Source organism: Rhamphochromis longiceps, linkage group LG11 (genome assembly GCF_057381845.1).
Source record: "Rhamphochromis longiceps isolate RC_006_pf linkage group LG11, R_longiceps_female_GT1.1, whole genome shotgun sequence".
Lineage (NCBI taxonomy): Eukaryota > Metazoa > Chordata > Actinopteri > Cichliformes > Cichlidae > Rhamphochromis > Rhamphochromis longiceps.
Window position 1 is genome coordinate 28426111 of NC_140567.1, and position 16091 is coordinate 28442201.

Here is a 16091-nt window from a genome sequence, read left to right on the forward strand (position 1 = left end):
GGTACTTCTTATTGAATCATGAGCCAGCCTAAGTATGTTTAAGAGCCCCATGGTGTGTGGACCCTGGGAGCACCATCATTTCCATACACAGAGGTAAATAAAGATAACCTAAAAGACTGTAAAGATTCTTTTTAATTAAAGACACATACAGACAAATGTCAAAGTAATCAGTGTTTCTTTAATTTACAGTCTCTAAGAAAACAAAAACAAAAACAGTGACCACAACTATTTAAAATATGCAATATTCCCTAAGAAGTCAACCTTAAAATTTTAATCTGTAGGCCTATAACATACGCAAGTAAGACCAGTGCACCCACAGCAAGGTATACTTGTACTTGCATAAATGAGCCTAGAAACAAATAACATTGATATGCACAGAATAAACATTCCTGTTCTGTTTTACAAACTTGGATAGACTCTATACTAAAATTTTTAACTACTTCTCTCATTGCGTTAACAGTTGCACACAGTTAGCATCACTGCTAAAATCTGTTTGGTTAAATAAAAGCTTGCAAACATAAAAATGACAATACAATCTATAGCAGTGAAAACAAATTCTCTGTTACAATCGAAGTCAGAATCCTGCGTGGCCAAGTACAAATACCAAAATTAAAGTCTTTGCAGAAAGAAAATCACTATCAATATTATACACTAAAGTGGTATCCAAAAACAAGCTAAAGCTACTATTCGGATAGTAAAATGTTTCACAAGCTTGTTAAAAGGCTTTTAGCTAGTGCTGTAAAATGGTTGTATGCTTTATAATGACAGACTGCAGGGCACAATCTATGACCCTGTGCAGTTTGGTCCCATTGTCAGATCAGTGTTATTTCTGCCAAATTGGCTGGACTGTGGTGTTTTATGTCATCACCAACAACATACTTATTGCTGAGACATAGCTCAGAAAAACATAACATATAGTCACTGTTTGCAAATTAAATTAGATTTTAATATATTTGCAGTACAATAATTAATCTTGTTGCCTAACTGATTTGATCAAAAATGTGCAGTTCTTTTTTGTGTTAATTCAAAATTGCAAGTTATTTTCTAACCATCCTAACCAAAAAAGTGTAAATATTAATATAATGCTGCGTGAAAGAGATTTTAATTTACCAAAATAAAGCAAAAGCATAAAACTTTAAACTTGACAAGAAACTGCATTTCACTCTTAAACAGCGCTTTTACTAGTCTTGATGTAGGAAATGGTTGTGTCAAGTCTGAAGAAATGAAAACAAAGTAATATGTTTCATAGGAATATCTTAAAACATTTAATCTGCATTTATTGATCCATTGGATAAAATCACTCAGTCAGATCTTGTGAGAACACAGAAGATACGATTTTCTGCAGATTCCTTTGCTACTCAGATGTTCTCTCCATCAACTTCTGCCCTTTTATGGTCCTGTTCTGTCTCTTCTCTCTGCATGCCACCTTGCTCGTCATTGACCTGGAATTTATCGAGGCCCCATTTTGGATAGATGATATTGGGACCTCCAGTGGCTTTGCGGATAAGGAACCTCGCTCTTCCGCGAGTTAAACTTCCCCTCCCTCGACCTCGATTGTCTGTCCACTTGGATTCTGACTCTTCATCTCTGTCATCGTGCTAAAAATGTGGGAGAATGTGAGAGACATATGTCAAGGCTCAAATTCAACACATTAAATGCTGAAGCTGAAAAACAATTTTTTGAAAAATCTATGTTAGCCCTATGATCAGCTAAATACCATTCAAAGGAGAGAGTAGTCAGTTTATTCACTAACCAGGCTGCTAGCTGTCGCTAGGTAAAATCAGCCACAAAGAGGGTGCTACACCAGAAATCTCCCTGTGACCCTTATGGTTACTAGCAGACTATAGCAATTTCTCATAGTTGCATTGAAGACTGAACATTCGTTACTACTTGCTGAGTGTTAGTGAAAAAGAGCAATGCAAACCTGAAGAACAAGAACAACTTTCCTTTTAAGGGTCAGATGTTTCTGGATTTTTGTTGCACTTTTAACAATTTCACTACTTCTCAGCTAGCAGTCGCTTTGTGGTTTGGCAAGCAAATTACAGGTCACCGTGGCAACTTCATAATATCAAATCAAATCACTTTTTATTCTCACATCACATGTGCAGGTACACTGGTACAGCACATGCGAGTGAAATTCTTGTGTGCAAGCTTCACAAGCAACAGAGGTGTGCAAAATGCAATACAATAACATAAGAACAATGCTAAAGCTGTTTGGTAGGGCACCATGCCTTCTTTGAAAGCACCTTTACTTTCATTGAGTGACTGCATGCAACCACTCACCAACTAGCTAGAGAAGATACATTTTCTTCCCTGGTGAGTTAAGGGGTTGACGACTCTGCTCTAGGCCTGCATGATTGGGTCGTTAGCAACTGATTTCACAATGACACCAGCAACCACTTGTTAACTTGTTGGGGAATGCACATTTTTCCACAGTGACCAGTGGTTGCCAGGAAGTTACTGGCAGGTCTATAACCCAGTGTAACTGAGGTATAAGTGGTTAAGCTGATGGATGGCTGAATGGACAGATTTTCACATTTTGAATTTGATGCCAACAATGTAGTAAAATCATGACAGGGACATGTTTACCACCATTTGCATCACCTCTTCTTTTAACAACCCTTCTAAGCATTTGGCAGCTGCTTGATATATAATTCCAGCTGGTCAACAGTTTAGTCCTCCTTAGTCATATTCATGGCTTCATAATGCTCCACATGTCGGACGAATAGATGTGGAATGCAGCCAGGCCGCTTTAGCACCGGGACTCATTTACTGTGGAGCCATGCTGCTATTAATAAACAGAATGGTGCCTGGGTGGTACCATACATTGCTTCAAAACCTGTATGTATTGTTCAGCATTTTTTCAGACCCTCAGTTTTCACTAGATGTGCAGTTTAAATGTTTGGCAAATAATTATATGCTTCTATTGTTTACATTTAACACAGCCTCTAAATATTTTCAGAAATCAAGGTTGACAAAATAAGGAAAGAGATAAGGAATGAGAAAACCTTACCAAGTAATATTTTTTGCTCTTGGGAGTATATTCTGGGTTCCAGTCTTCACTTTTTTGGTGTACAACCATGCTTACAGGATTACTGTGTGAAATGTTACCCTGATAGTTCCCTTTGCTCCAGTTCCTTCCACGTATTCTTACTTGCTATAATTGGAGAAAAAGAAAAAAAATGCTCAAAATATGCAATACATAGCGATACATAGCAAACTGTCTATGATGGGAATTTTACATTATATTGTAGATATTACAACAAATCAAGCTTTTTATTGGCCTTACAAATCCTCCATGTGGATGTCCACTTTCAGCTGAACCTGATGATTCCCTTTGGCCCAGTCGGTTTTTATTAAAGTCTCCATTTTTTGAATCAGGTTTCTCTTGGGGTAAACCTTCATCTTTGTTAGATTTGGAGGATGAGGAAGATGAGGATGAAGTGGAGCGAGAACGTTTCTTCTTCTTCTTGCTTTTCCTGCACAAGGATTATCATGCAAGCAAATTCTTTACATGCAGCTGTTTATAGTGCAAGATGATTATGTCATCATAATGGTAGATACAAGTACAGAACAATTGTGCATACTTTGATTTCTTGTGGTATTTATGGAAGTTTTCCACAGATCTCTCTCTGCTAGAATCTGGGGAATCTCCCGCATCTCTTCCCTGATCCTCGTTATAATATCTTTCATGGGTCGAATATTTTTTACGGCGTTCAATATCCAAGCGAAGGTCCATTGGGTCACCCTTGATTTTTTCCCCTCCATCCTGAGCAAAATTAAAACAGAACACAATGTCGTGGATAGACTTTGGATTAGCATGTGGAGGGCTGTCAGTCTTCTCTGAGCTAAGCGGATTTGTAAACTAAATAGTGAAGTGCAGGGAAAAAGGGCAAAAACCCAGGTGACAACCAGCTGGCATGAATAAAACCAAGCTATTTTTGAGGGAATTTTGAGTGCATTTAATAGGCCAAGCCAGTAGTTTTGCATGTTTTTAGTGTTTCCTAAACATCTACTTTTCCAAATCTTATGTTTTGATGATCAAATTTTACATGACTTCCTGGTCACAAAAGTCTTCATAATTTCTTTAGATAGGTGGTTCAGCACAGTTAACATGTAGCTAGCCTTATCCATCCAATCTATTCAACAGCAATAAAATATCCAGCAACAGATTCACATATTTAAATTCCTAAACTTCAGCAACATCACATACTCGTGTTTTTCAAAACACAAAGGTTTGTTAAACTTTCAGGCCATAACAAGTTGAAATCATGTCATATCTTATCATATAGTATCATGAACCAACACCAATGGATGGCAGGAAGAAATCAGAAATCGGGTTTGGAAAACATGTGGGAAAAATGCCGAAGTGTAAACATGGATAAAACATGCAAAACCACCAGTTTGGCTCTTTCACAACAGTGACAGACAAGGCATGTGATTGTTCATGCTAATTTCAGTTTACTCAGTACTTAGTATTTCCTCTGCATGTTTGAGAGCTGACCAGATGTATCCATGCGCATCAATAAAGAAATACTATGATGGTTTACTCAGAATGTTAAGCAAGTAAACGTAAGCACAGGCACATGAAGTGCCTGCTGTTGGTTATTTCCGTTCCTTATTTTTTTAAAAGAATACTTACGAAGACGATTGCTTAGAGTCCCTTGAACAGCTTTGGCACTGAGGCTTCCATTTTTGACCTTATTTGATTCATTAGCCTTGGTCAGGCTTGTGCCCACAATACAACCCATTCACCATGTGAGGCGATATAACAAACAGCAAAGTCAAAGTGCCTTATTTTGCATTTGCTTTTCTTAGACTTGAGCATCTCCCTTCAAGGAAAGCCATGGGCTTTCAGAGAGTGCAGTCTAAAGGCATGTGGCTTTCTCACTTGTTTGAAGTTGTCTTATTCCAATATACTTCATACGTCAAAATGTTCAGTCACCTTGTAAGTGCCATCCTCTGAGCTTTTCATCGCCTCAAAAAGTTGAGGGTGTTTCTTAAAAGCACTTGGTGAAACATCGATTCGCCTGCAAGAAAGAAATCAAGATGGGATAAAAGAAATGCAAGACACGTGCCATAACAAACAAACGGTCAGCAACACTGAACTGGAAAGACAACACGAAACAGAAAAAAAGAAAACTGCTGGGAAAGTAAAACTGACCTCCACCAAGCATGAGAACAAATAAGCCAAGATAGTCTGTAGATTATCAGGGAGGAAAGGTGAGAAAAAATACCTGAAAGCTGTTAAAAGAGGAGGTGAAGCCACAGCACACTGAAGGTGAGAGGGGTCACTCAATAGGCGACTCTACCTGTGTATCTCTGGACTTTTTCTTGGCTTCATCATTTCCTTCTCTGCAGCTTGTCTTTGGTACAAGGTGAATCGCTCATTTAGAGTCATGCCAGAAGATGGAAAGTGCTGAGCTGATTTGGTAACAAAGTAAGAAGCAAAAGCTATGGTTACGTCACATTTTATTCAAGAGGCCATTGTGAATAATAATGCTGAAAATCAGTCAAGACAAAATATTTGATTGTTCTATGAATTTTGCATCATAGAGGGTATCGAGGGTAATGATTTGCAATCGCTCGATATGGTTTAGACACAGAAGACTCACCTTTGATGTGGTGAACAATGGTGACAATGTGCTGAGCAAACAGCTCAGAGGGACTTCTTTGTAACTGTGCAGCCTTTACATGCTGGAAGATTGAGCGAAATTCCTGATCCTTTTTAGAGGACTGCACAAGGTCCTGAGACAACTGTCGCTCTTCAGCTAAAAGATCTGACGAACTGAAATGATAAGTTCTTTAGTCTCTTGAATTTCTTTTGAATGAATAATGACATAACATTAAAAAAAAGAATTATTAAACCTATTGAACAAGGCTTACCTTATCAGGCTATCTCCAAGGAAATCCATTCTAACATTAAATTTTGCTTCCTGTTTTCTTGAGGACATGACAGGCGGGTCCTCTACTCTGACCTCAAACGTGTCTCTGTCAGAGTTCCTCCGCAATGGTGGTGTAGGAGATGGGATAGATAGAGATTCTGCCGTCTTCCTGGCTTTACAAATCAAGTCTGGGGACAGTTCTTTGAATTTTCCCGTTAACTCCCTTTTGGCAGCGGCAGTGGCTGCTGTTTTATCCTGCTTTCCACTGAGATAAAGCTCCTCTGCCGTGGCATCTTTGTCACTATTAGCAAACTTCTGCCATTTCGCAAAGCACTCTTCAAACTGTTCTCGGGCTGATGGAGCGACCTTGGTCTTTGGCTTATAGGACACTTCTCCATTATTCCAATTTTTTGGAAGTGATTTAAATTGAGGCTTAATGATCATCTCATCCTCTTCTTCCCCATCAGCAGACAGAAATGGTGAGGCTTTGAAAAAGCTGTTCAGAGACACTCCAGCATCATTATCCTCTTTGTATTTTCTTGATACAGAATCAGAGACAACTACAGAAGCTTTGCCATTTACTTTCTCTTGTTCCATTTCCATACAGTTTGCTTCTGCGTTCCTGGCATTTTCTGAAGCAGATTTAGCTTTAGCTTTAGCTTCCTCCCAAAACCTAAAGAAGGAAAAAGAGATAAAAAGCTCTGTCTAACTCGAAAACCTGATTGTGAGACAGCTGCAAAAATGAAAATAACAGTGAAATATAAGCATTTTTTATCAGGGAAGCACTTTAGTAATGAAAATAAAGAAGAAGAAGGATGTTGTTTTCACTTGGAAAACCTTTAGAATTCCTGTAAATGGATACAGTAGCTGAAGCTTGCAAATTTTATAAAATGCAAATATGAAATGGTTGTGTAGTTTACCCAAAGTAAAGCTCAAATGAACCTGCTGTCCATTATTGGACTACCAAAAGTATATTTGTAATGGCTTCTGGTACATTTGCCTGATGTTGACTTTTTTTCATTGTTTATTGTCGCACCACTGTCTGCTCAGCTCTGATGCATACTCTGTTACATGTCCTGCACACACAGCCGAGCCAGGCTACTTATTTGTAATAGATTTCTAACTAATTTGTAACTATATTGCTGGAAAACCTAATCTATCCATTAATATGGAATCAAACCCAAAAATCCACAATCTGCATTATGTGAGGCTCCAAACAGAAGAACCAAACAACAATTTGTGTTTCAAGTTACTAAAAATTGTCATGAGTGTAAACATAAAACTGGTCTTACTTCCTGAATGCAATGGAGATTGCTGTTTTATCTCTATCCAGGTAGTCTTCTTTGGAGATGTCAAAGCTGGAAAGGATTTGATTTAGACCTTCATTTGAAGGTTTTTTAGCCGAGGATGAACCACACACCATCTGCCAGGTGGGGGTGCCATTGGGTGTGATGCCTGTGTTTTTAGTGGGGCTAGACTGGTTAGCCGTTTGGCTGCTCTGACCAACAGTAGCAGCAGAGCCTGCCAGCGGACTGTTTTTCTTTGGACTGCTGCTGTAGTTTGTCAGGCCTTTCCAGTTCCCCTCAGTTCTCCCACCGCCAGCACCTTCTATATCATCTCCTGCCAATAACTCAACACGCTCCCCTGACTCATCCTCTCCCTCTCCTCCCTTTTGAACGTCCTTGGAAGCCAGCTGCTCATCTTTCACATCTTTTGAGGTTTGGTTAGCGAGCAGGGAGGCCGGCCTGCATTTAGGAGAGGAGGAGTGTGATGAGGCAGAAGAATGCTGCGAGTGTCTGGATAAAGGAGAACAGGATTTGTCTGACTGGTGAGATTGACCATGAGGGGAGGTCCCACAGTGTTTCTGAGAGCGTCCTTGTGAATGGTTTTGATGTTGTTTCTGTTGCCAATGCTGTTGCTGTTGTTGTTTCTGATGATTTTGTTGCTGTTTTTGAGGATGCTGCCTGAAATTCTTCCAGTTCTGATGATAGTTGTTGTTATTGTAGCCACGTCCACCTCGTTGGTAGCGTCCACGTGGGAAGTAGCCCCGTCCTCGACCCCTGAAGTTATATGGCCTACGGAAGCCGCGGTGATAGCCCCGGAAGTCCCGGTTGTTCTGGTAACCTCGCGGATATTTCTTCTCCCGGTTATAGGATGGAGAATAAGATCTTGATCTTGACCGAGACCGAGATCTAGAGCTGTGAATGAATAAAGAAGACAACGAAAACATTACGTTTATTTCTACAGAGTTTGATATAGATACATTTTCTCAATAATGTATTGCCTCCAAAATAGAAACAGTAGATCTTATGTGAAACAACACTACCAGAAACTATAAACCACCTACAATTAACAGTTTAGAGCTGAGACAGACAGATGCTTGGTTAATATAAAAGGGAAAAAGGCGGAGCATATTTGCTTTGGCTCAATGACATACAAAACTAGGAGTACTTGGATGATTGCTTACAACTGTTTAAAAAAAAACAACGTTTATTGCTGGTCTGAAAAATTGAAATGACATATCTATTCATAACTATTCAAATTCTAGGGAAGTTTACAGAAGAAAAACACACAGCTCCTATTATTCAGGATCATTTTGAAAATAATAACAATCCTTAATATTTTGAAACAAATGTTTTGAAAATAATCCTTAAATTCTGTGACGATGTATAACACTTGAATATATGTTATTATGATAACACATGGAGAACACAACATGTTGCGGAGCATACTGCAAGGTCAGATTAGACCACAGGGTGGCGCTGCTGCACTTCCAATAAAAAGCCTTCCACAGCGTGCTAGCCTTGACTTTTTACCAGGGCTTCAGATTATAACAGTCTGTTCTTCAGTTTTCTCAAATCAGCAATTTAATCAGAACACCATGCTTTTAAAAGTACATTTCAACACTGTGTCCACAGCTGTCCACTGTCATATTTGAGAGTATAACTGTTTCAGACTTCAAAGTAGTAGTGCAAAGTATCTACTGCTACTTGTATTTAACTGCATCTTCAGCAGCTTTTATAAAGGATGCATTTCTCACCACCACCCTCCTAAAATGTTAAGAGTATGAAGTGATTTACAAATAATTTAAAATCTAAAAAATGCTGCAGAGCAAAAGTCTAGATTAATGAATTAAAGCTGTGCCAAAGTACATGCAAACATAATACTAAACTAGATAAATGAACTTAAATTTAAAAAAAAAAGAAATAAGAGAAGCATGTAACTCACCTAGTGTGCTTTCTCATTGGAATACAGAGGCAGTGCAATGAGCAGCACTGCACAGTGCGAGCTACAAATACTGCATCTCCTCTGCCCAGCTCTGGTGGAACAGGGAGTCACATGGACCGTATAAGGGTGGGAAATCTACTACTGCCTGAATTCTTTGACTCTATGCCTGCCAGTTAAAAGGGCTTCTCAGCACGTTTGGAGAGGATTAATGACAGAATATTGTGTCACACATGGCAAATCTGTTCCACCAAATTGTTGTGGATATTATTTTCTTTCAGCTTCCTGCTATGACTTGTCAGTGAGTAAAAAATCGGCCAAGCGAGAGCTCAGACCATGTACTTCTGTAAACTGTGGCTCTAATTACTAAGTGTGTTATAGCAAGATCAGGTAATGTTGGAAAGAAAGAGTTTAAGCTTCGCACTGGCAACATTTGACAACATGTTTCCACCCAGCACACTGTCAAACCTGCACCTTTAAATGCTCTTTAACCTGACAACTGTTTCTTGTTCTAACATGCTGCCCATGTAAAACATGCAGGAAATTAACTATTTATTTGTGCGTGCGTGCGTGCGTGCGTGCGTGCGTGCGTGCGTGCGTGCGTGCGTGCGTGCGTGCGTGTGTGTGTGCGCAGAGGGTGGGCGGGGATATGCTTTTTTCTGTTTTTGTATTTACATTTTTGTTGTTTTCAAACTTGTACAAAGGTGTGCATTCACACTTTTCCAGTCCTGTTTTGCCTTCCCACAAAGCCATTTGCACACGTGCAAGGTAGCTTCAGGAAGAGTAGACCATTAAATTCCTTCCATAACTCTTATTTATGCTAATTTTAATACAAGCTGTAACACTGCCAGGAAATGAGCTAGCCTGTCATTTTATTGCCATCCGGGCGTCACTCTACCAGTAGCGGCAAAGGCATCAGACTGAAGCCTTACTGTTTCTTACGAAAGCACATCAAAGTCAGCAGAAAACCCTTCAGTCAAAGCTTCACGAAATAAAAGCACATCAACAAAATGCCTTTCAAAATACTGTGAAATGTGGTACAAAACATTCCCATATGCCACTGTGCAATATTATATTAGACTACCTTAACTAAATTCACTAACCGGGAGCTGAACTCTCAAATATTAATTTCCTGTGGATACAGAGCCTGACTCAAGAGTTTGGGTAGGACTCAAAGGCTCTAATATGCTCCACCAGCTCTGTCTATTCATGTGAAAACCAAACTCTTTAAATCCTACAGATGGCAATCAAAGATACACAAAAATACACAGTGTGTTTCCAGTCAGCCACAATAAGATTTGCTACACAAAACAGATGAAAATGGATCTCAAGAATGAGTTTTTAAATTTTACTTTAACAACACAGATCTGGCAACTAGGGTGGAACTTTAGCAATCAAGGCAAATGCATGTTATCCGCTAACAAGCTGTTGCAAACGGAAGATCGCTCGTACCTATAGCGGTGCTTCCTGGACCGAGACCTGGAGCGACTCCTGGAGCGGGAGGTGGAACGGGATCTTGACCTGGACCTCGAGCGGCTCCGAGATCTCGAGGCTGATTTTGTGGATCTGGACATCACTGCACTCAGCCTACCTCTAGCTGTGACACAAAAATGTTTTACAGTCAAGTTAGGATTGCTGAATATGTATACGGTGCGCCTGTTTAAAAAAGAATTATGACATCACCTGTTCATTTGCAGGAACAATTGGATGAACAATAAAAGAAAGGATAAACAAATTTCAGGAAAGCTGGGTCAAAAATCCCTTAAATGAAAATGTCCAACAGAGATAAACCTTCCAAAATGAGCTTCAAAAACAGTCTTAAAGAAAAAGCTGCATGAAGAAAAACAACAGCTGTGAAAAAGGAAGAGGCCAATCTGTAATAGTGTAAGGTTTAAACAGAAGGAGTTTTATTTATCTCACTCATCATTTGCATAGAGGGCTGTCTTCTATCAGTCACCTGACTAGTTATTTTTTCAGCTAACCAAAAATATTATAAAACAATTATTCAGAAATAATAATATAATGATAATATAATATTATTATGATAAATAATAATATAATATACAGTTATTAGTATGATAGATTGTTTTTCAATTTCCTTATCACAGAAGACCTGCAGAGCAACATAAAATAACTTAAAACTGGTGACAGAAATGTTGTGTCTCAGTTGACTGTGCAGAAGAAAAAGTTGCCAGTTTTTTAATAAGGCAAAATAATCGAGAAGACAAACCACCAAATTCAGTACTATTTGTATTCCTTTGGGTGTTTGACACTAACATACCTCTAAATATACCTACATACAACATATATATATATATATATATATATATATATATATATATATATATATATATGGAGAGAGAGATATGTTGTATATGTTGACCAGACTCACTGAGTGTATGACATATGAGAATCTGAATCAGAGAGACTTTATTAATCCCAGAGGGAAATTGAGTTGTCATAGCAGCAAATATACAACAAACATCAAGCACTCATATAAAATGAGTGTAGAAACAGAGATATTCATAAATATTAAGATAAATAGATAAATATAAATATAGGTATAAATATACATATACATATAAAATATAGAAATATAGAGACATTTATATATTAAGATGTGCTAGAGATGCTGCGTACAAGGGCTTATTTTGAGGAAGTCATAAAAGCCGTGCTAACCATGTTAAATGCAAAAGCTGCTACTTGCATTTTTACACCACAGCATCGTATGTAATCAAGTGTAAATCTATTCACATAAAATGCATGGTAACACAAGCCTCGTTTAGTGGTTTTTTTTGTTTTTCCCCTTTTCATAACTTATTAAGAGCTTTCATTACTGTTACACTTGCCCCTTGCCCGATCCTTTGTTAAATATTTAACCTACACCATGCCCAGCTAAAACCAGTTGATTTCCTCTGCAGCTACATAGAAATTTGCTTGTGGTTAATGCTCTGCTGTGAATCCGACACCACAGAGATGTTCTCATTGGATGTTCTCACTACATGGTCTGCACACACCGACCTCAATGTACATTAAACTTCAAAGGATGACTCTTCTGAAATCAGGGCTATGCTTGCAAACTTCCCGAATTGCACTTTCATAGTGAGAGGAGGAGTTTAGTAAGAGTCTAGTTTATTCCCTTCCAAGGCCCACAGGGCAATATCTGTGCCATATGATCCACAGAGTACAGTAAAAGCTAGGGATCAAATAATTGATCTTTCATTATGAGAATCATCTTCAGAGATTTAGGAAGGAGGAAATTGCAAGCTACACATGGCATGGATTACAAAAGCACCGAATGCTATCACATGGTAGTCCCAGCGTGCATCCCCACTACTATTTTGGAGAGTATCGAAATAGATCCAATCCCTCCCACCCCCACCCAACTCTTTCACGTGCTCTATGAACTTCCCACTTCCCTCATTTCTGGCAGCTTGTTTTTTGGCTTTCAGACAATAATTTCCTGAACGTCCAACCTAAATAAAGAGTTAACGCTGAGTTTAGCCTAATGTACACATTTCAGCAAAGGCAGACAGATGTGGTTCTTTGCAGCATCTGGTGGCTAAACAGTAAAATCAATTACTTTTTCATATTAGCTTTTGAATGAGTTTCAGCAGAAACTATGCACAAAAGATCTCTACAAAGCTGTGGTTACTCATTGCATTAAGACTGCATTATTAACACACCACAACCTCATTTCAGCATCACGTATGCATAAAATTAGATGTGTGACCATAACATTGTTTTTCCCTGTAGCTGGTAGAATAAGACAACGAGATCTGTTTTGATAGCGTCACCCTGAAAGTTCAATTGATAACCAGCTGCAGCTGTCTGTGCTCCACAATGTGTGGTCGACAGTCTAATCACTGAGATTGCACCCTCTTGGAAAGGCAGGAGGCAGTAGGCCTTTAATCACTAACTACTAGATTTCTGAACACCATTACTCTTACTGACACACATGCATGCAAATCCACACAAATGTTATTACCAGTATGTTTTTGTCTGCTTCCTCATCCATATCCTAATAATGAATCTATCTATTTGACATAGCCACTACATTTGTGTCAACAACTTAGATTATTTTCATTATTTGTTTGCTCATAAGCAAATTCAAGGTTAAGGTCTAACCTGAGTCTTACTGGTTTCAATCCAGAGTTTTGAAGGGGGTTTTCATAGCAAGGTTTCTGTAACAAACACAACAGGAACAGCATGCAAAACTAGAAAAGCAGGTCTGCAGTCCAACTGCTAGAGAAGCAATGATGATGAAGCGCGTGTAGAACGATGTGCTAAATAGACGTGCTCGAAAAACATTAAAATGTCTGTTTAACACTGTCTGGTATTCATGTGGATACACACACACACAAACACACATGCTATTAAGGCTCCCCTTGGAGCAGTGAATGACAGCTGTGTAATCCTCATCAGCTGTTTATTTCATATAACAGCAAAAGTAGCTCTGATAAACAATGGTACAGCAACATGATACATAGCTCAAAGCATATGAGAAGAAACGCTCACTCATCTGCCCTATCATTAAGACTACCATGCCACAGTGGCAGCTGGAATCACATTTGCTATCTATATATGCCCCCAAGACACTCTTCTCTCTATTTCTGAAAAAGCCACAGCAACTGTCACTGGTACAGTGTTTGGTTATTGACATGTGGCAGTCCCTCTTAGTATTCCCTCCAGGCGCTTCACAGAGCAGTTGATGGATAACAAAGTCACTGGCAGCACAATTTAAGTTTGGGATTAATAGTTGCGCTTTCTTAGGAGGTTAATATCTTTAAAAAAAAGAGAAAGACTGTTTCTCTAACAGTTGTCTGACATTTGTTTGTCATTAAGGAGCTACTGTTGCTGCTCGAAAGACAAATGAGATTTCCTGCAGCATTATTCTCTAGTAATGATCAACAACGATAGATCAGGACGCTGTTCGACTTGGCACTGAGCTTTACCACAAGCAGCTTCAGCTAGCTTTCTGCAAAGCACTAAACACATGTCACACGAGGGGGAAATTTTGTTTTAAAGTATTTTTTTCGTGCAGTTATACTGTCATGACAACAATCGGTAGTTTAGAGACTAACAAATGCCACTGAATAGCGTTTTTGGCACATATACTCCTGCCTGTAAAAAATGGCAGACGGCAGAGTGTCACAGTGGCATCCTTACAATCACATGCTTGCAGTTGTCTGTCATCACCACAGTAATGGACCTCTCCCGCATACAAGGGGGAGCTCATCAGCAAAAGGTCCTCTCTATTTTGGTAAGTTGGGACCAGCCTGGAAAATCATGAGTTATACATTTACCTTATATTTCCAAAATACACTCAGCTGTTGTTTATGTTCTTGTGGGCTGGAATCTCCATACAAACCCAGCGGCACTGCGTTTGTTTTTGTTGTTAATTAAGTGGTAGAATGTTTTCATTTCTAATTTATTTGAGCAAAGGTTATTACAGCAATCTGTAAAAAGTAGTAGTTTCTATGCTCATTAAATACAACATAAAAGAAGCCACCACAGTGATGGCAATCACAGAGATAGAGTTCACACAATATCGAAAAGGAAACTAAATTATTTGTTATGTCATGTTATTCCCGGACAGCATATTTGGACACGGCACACCTTTGTGTTGTCAGTGTCTGTGTGTGTATGTGTGCTTTGTTTGCTAAGAAGGCTCAACCTCATAGAGGATGCCACAGTACAGCAGGATACAGGCTTGGTAGTATTTTCAAACCTTTTTTTTTTTTGCCTCTGTGGTCCATAGAAATAGATTCAAGCTGGATCTCAAACCCCAAACAGACAACTACAGACGCAGTTCTTTCTGCTATATATGACTTGGCAGGCTTGATTCCAGTTTGGAGCTGTTTACTGTAGGTGGAGGGACAGCTTAGAGAAACGTGTAATCACAAAAGTCATTCTTTCATTGGGCTAACCACCAAAGACAACAGTCAGTCATCTGGTGAAATTAAATGGCTCACTTTACTTTAAGTCCCCATTAAATCTATGGTGGTCTGAGGACGCACGTTGGGAACCTAAAAAAGGCTTCAGGGCTCTAACAGTGACAACCACTATCTTCAGATCATTTAGTGACAGGGGTGAGAGGCATATCCTCAACGAGACAGTCAATGCATTTCTGTGGCCTAGAAAACATTCATATACGCAGAAAAATTGGTCATTTAAACCAAGAGAAAGACAATACATCGTGATAAGGAATAGACTTCTGATGTTTTATTTGCTTAATTAATATTTACAGCCTTGTTTGAAATGGCGGTTTATTCGCCGAGAAGGAACTTCACTTCGCGGCAAAGAAATTCATAGTTTTTTTCTTTTTTTGTTGCGACAGATGATTCATGTGCTGCTCAACTTCCCCTTCACTTACTGTATTGTATCGTATTACACTTCACTGCCTCTGAAAATTATAATATTTCTATTACCTCTATTCGCTCTTCAAAAAACTGTTGCTAAAAAATAGGAAAGACTAAGACTTACCGGGTCGGCGTTATATTTCAGTGTTGTCGCGTCACATTCAGGAACCCTGGTAAAATATAGTAGAAATGAGTGCAGGCTTTTACTCCTTGGCGAACTCGTCTCTTCTATTGTACCCGACGGTGTGTATGTGTGTATGAGTGTGTGTGTGTGTGTGTGTGTGTCTGCGGTGTTTAGAGGGAGGGTGTGTGACAGCTCCGTGCTGCTCAGAGGTTCATATTTCCTTCCGCCTTCTCGCCACGATTTGTCAAAACACCTTCGCTACCTTGCAGTGAATGAGATTGGAGTTCTGTAGTCAGTGGGTTAGGATTAGGCTAATATGTCTGCTGTTTTTGTCACTAAAGCCTAATCCACGACTACAATTCACTGCGCTAAGCTTGTGTTCCTACACGGAGTTGTCCCTGCTGCAGCTTCTGTCTTACACAGTGGTGCTTTGTGCAGTTTATTATAACTCCACTGTGCAGGTCTTATATTTGACCGGGGGGGCTTCATTTAGGG

General features: G+C 39.2%; 1 protein-coding gene across 1 annotated transcript; it reads right to left on the reverse strand.

The window, feature by feature from the left end:
* Positions 1–164: 164 nt before the first annotated feature.
* Positions 165–15779, reverse strand: thrap3a (thyroid hormone receptor associated protein 3a). The gene is made up of 11 exons (XM_085423466.1): positions 15597–15779; positions 10563–10707; positions 7178–8083; positions 5887–6558; positions 5616–5788; positions 5313–5424; positions 4946–5030; positions 3588–3769; positions 3290–3479; positions 3014–3157; positions 165–1598 (listed from the first exon to the last, which is right to left on the reverse strand). Exons 2-11 carry the CDS (start codon positions 10682–10684, stop codon positions 1359–1361), a joined length of 2826 nt encoding a protein of 941 aa, XP_085279592.1. The 5' UTR covers positions 10685–10707; positions 15597–15779; the 3' UTR covers positions 165–1358.
* Between the last annotated feature and the right edge of the window lie 312 nt (positions 15780–16091).